The sequence below is a fragment of the Rhopalosiphum padi genome, unplaced genomic scaffold (assembly GCF_020882245.1).
Source record: "Rhopalosiphum padi isolate XX-2018 unplaced genomic scaffold, ASM2088224v1 scaffold1, whole genome shotgun sequence".
Lineage (NCBI taxonomy): Eukaryota > Metazoa > Arthropoda > Insecta > Hemiptera > Aphididae > Rhopalosiphum > Rhopalosiphum padi.
The window spans coordinates 8,285,579-8,288,192 of NW_026869996.1; the positions used below are offsets into that span (position 1 = coordinate 8,285,579).

The 2,614-nt window shown below is 34.8% G+C and overlaps 1 protein-coding gene across 1 annotated transcript; it reads right to left on the minus strand.

Annotated features, from left to right (window-relative positions):
• Positions 1 to 417: 417 nt before the first annotated feature.
• On the minus strand, positions 418 to 1,940 carry LOC132931206 (uncharacterized). The gene is made up of 2 exons (XM_060997328.1): positions 1,860 to 1,940; positions 418 to 1,749 (listed from the first exon to the last, which is right to left on the minus strand). Exons 1-2 carry the CDS (start codon positions 1,938 to 1,940, stop codon positions 418 to 420), a joined length of 1,413 nt encoding a protein of 470 aa, XP_060853311.1.
• Positions 1,941 to 2,614: the final 674 nt, after the last annotated feature.

Here is a 2,614-nt window from a genome sequence, read left to right on the forward strand (position 1 = left end):
ACCACCAGAGAACGCATACGGCAATCAGCTGATTAGTGTATACAGCGGCTCAAATAATTAAAATATTACGTGCTCGTGCAATCACGGATTCACGCATATTAATTGATGCGTATTACAAAATATTGGTTCATATTATTATCGCGAGCAATAAAAAAAACATTTTTTCGGTTATAAAATTGCAAATAAGTATTTTATTAATTGCATTGTCAAAACAATATGTACAACAATAAAAAATACAAATAATAAATAATACTGCAGTAATATAGTCAAAAATAATAATTAAAAAATATAAATGTACAAAATCGTACTATAGGTTACAACTTAAGCCATAGTCATAATTTAAAAAAAATATTAACTAAATTAAATTAAATTAAAATTAAATCATTTTACAATAAATGTTTTTTATTGTCAAATGATTTAATCGGAATCGAAGTCTGAACTTGTGTCACCTGTAATCGTTAAGACGTGTGATCCTTGTTCATCGTCCAGAAGTTGATCAGATATAACATCAATTTGACAAAATTTATCTTCTTCTTTTATTACATGGGCAACAAAATTTTTCCACATATCTGGAGTAACCTGTTCTACGCCTTCTTCCAATAGTTTACGAACATCTTGTAATTTGTTTGTCGTATTATTCGTACGGACATAATTTTTTACAGATGCCCACGCGAGCTCTATAGGGTTTAATTCACAATGATATGGGGGTAAACGTAACACAGTTTTATTGGCAGCCTTTGCTAATTCATCTATTACATATAGATCGTGCTGTGGCTTTAACTCTTGAACACGTTCCAATAATTGAGCTTTGACTTTTGTGTGATCAACTATCTCACCTTTATTTTCGAGCCAGTTGATAATATCTACCTTCTTCCAGGATATGACAGGGCATGGATCCATCTTCACCGAATGATAAGACGCATTATCCATGACGATCACAGCATTTTCGTTCAATAATGGTAAAATATTGTTGAACCACTCGTAAAAATTGGCACCGTTCATTTCGTCATGGTAATCTTGGGTATTTTTTTTTGACTCGAAGCAAAAGAAACCGCCAGCAACAAAGCCGTCTGATGACCCGATGTGCACAACAATGAGCCGCTTCCCCTTACCAGACGGTTCCTTTTGTCCAGTTGAAAGGCCCCGAAGAAATGCGTCCCTTGTCGATTTGACTGTTTTGTCCACCCATGTTCGTGTAGTAGTTTCGCCTGCATTTACCCATGTCTCATCTAAGTAATAGATTGGTCTACCTAACAGACGGTAATGTTTAATAGTTTCTAAATATCTTCGACGCCAACAGACAATATCATTACGTTCAATTAACGCGCTATTCCGAGACTTACGAACATACTCGAAATTCAGATGTTTTAGAATTCTGTACAAGGACATTTTTGAAAAATTCGGTAAACTGTCATCTTCGTTTATTACTGTTAACATTTTATTTAAAGTCGGGATTTCACGGCTGTGCCAAAACTGATGCACTTTTTGCCTGATAGCATTTTGGTTGAACTCGTCAATTTTATCTGTTACCTTCGGTCTGATTTTGGTCTTGTTTGGTGATGTTACAATTCCTTTGTTGCGATATTCTGACAGAGTAACGCTCACAGTCCGTTGTCCGACACCACTTTCTTCGGATATATTTTTTATGACTTCTTTTGCCGTCAATTTTGGCCCATGTCCAGTTGATTGTTGCGCCATTTTGGTTTTATACAAATTGACAATCATCATTTTTTGACCAGAGCCAACAAACTAAAATAACAGTTGCATTAGTATAATATAATATAGAATAGTATATTATATATAAAAAAAAATAGTAAAATATAATATAATACAGTCATAATAATTAAAATGATTCTTACTTTTCCACGGGGGTTTCTTTTCTTTGGTGAATCTGCAGTTCCCCCTTGAATGGCCGTGTTATCACTACCTTGTTGACTCATTTTGCATAAAATAAATTAAAATAGACAACGGACAGTCAAAATAAAACAGAATGCAAACACTGGCGTAAAAAAAAAATTAAAATAATTCAAGATTCTCGGTAAAAAAGAAACAAGACAGTAGCGTAAACGACGAATCAACAGTTGTCAGTTACGTTGTTGACAACAACCAGTCTGTATACATGTGCGCCAACTGAAAACCGAATAGCTCCGATAGCGAACGACGAGTTTCGGCTTTAGACTGCTTAAGGGAGGGGGACGCTCATGCGTGAAAACGACGAGTTTTGGTCGGCCGCCGTATGCGTTCTCTCGTGGTATAGACTTTATAGGTGGCTTATAAAACGCATGTAAGAGCGCGGCACGCCCTCAGTGTACCACGGTTCGTTTTTCGATTCACTTTTGCGTTGTGCGTTATCATGAAGTCCATAAAAAAATCATTGTGCATTTTTTTTTTCATCACATTCTCTTTGGTAGCAGTCGAGATGATCGAAGATCCTTTGTCAGAGAACATAAAACAGGAAGGTGAGTAATAATCAATGTGTATCAATTAAATAATAATTACTCAGACTCCGTGGCGTCGTAGATTTGTAACGAAAAAAAAATGTTAATTATTATAATTATTATTTTATATTTGTTTTAATTTATCATAACAATTATGCTATAAATCTAGTTTACGG

Coding starts and splice junctions, on each gene's coding strand:
- LOC132931206 (XM_060997328.1), bottom strand. CDS start 1,940: ATGAGTCAACAAGGTAGTGATAACACGGCCATTCAAGGGGGAACTGCA. Junction 1,750..1,859: donor AAAGAAACCCCCGTGGAAAA/GTAAGAATCATT, acceptor CTGTTATTTTAG/TTTGTTGGCTCTGGTCAAAA.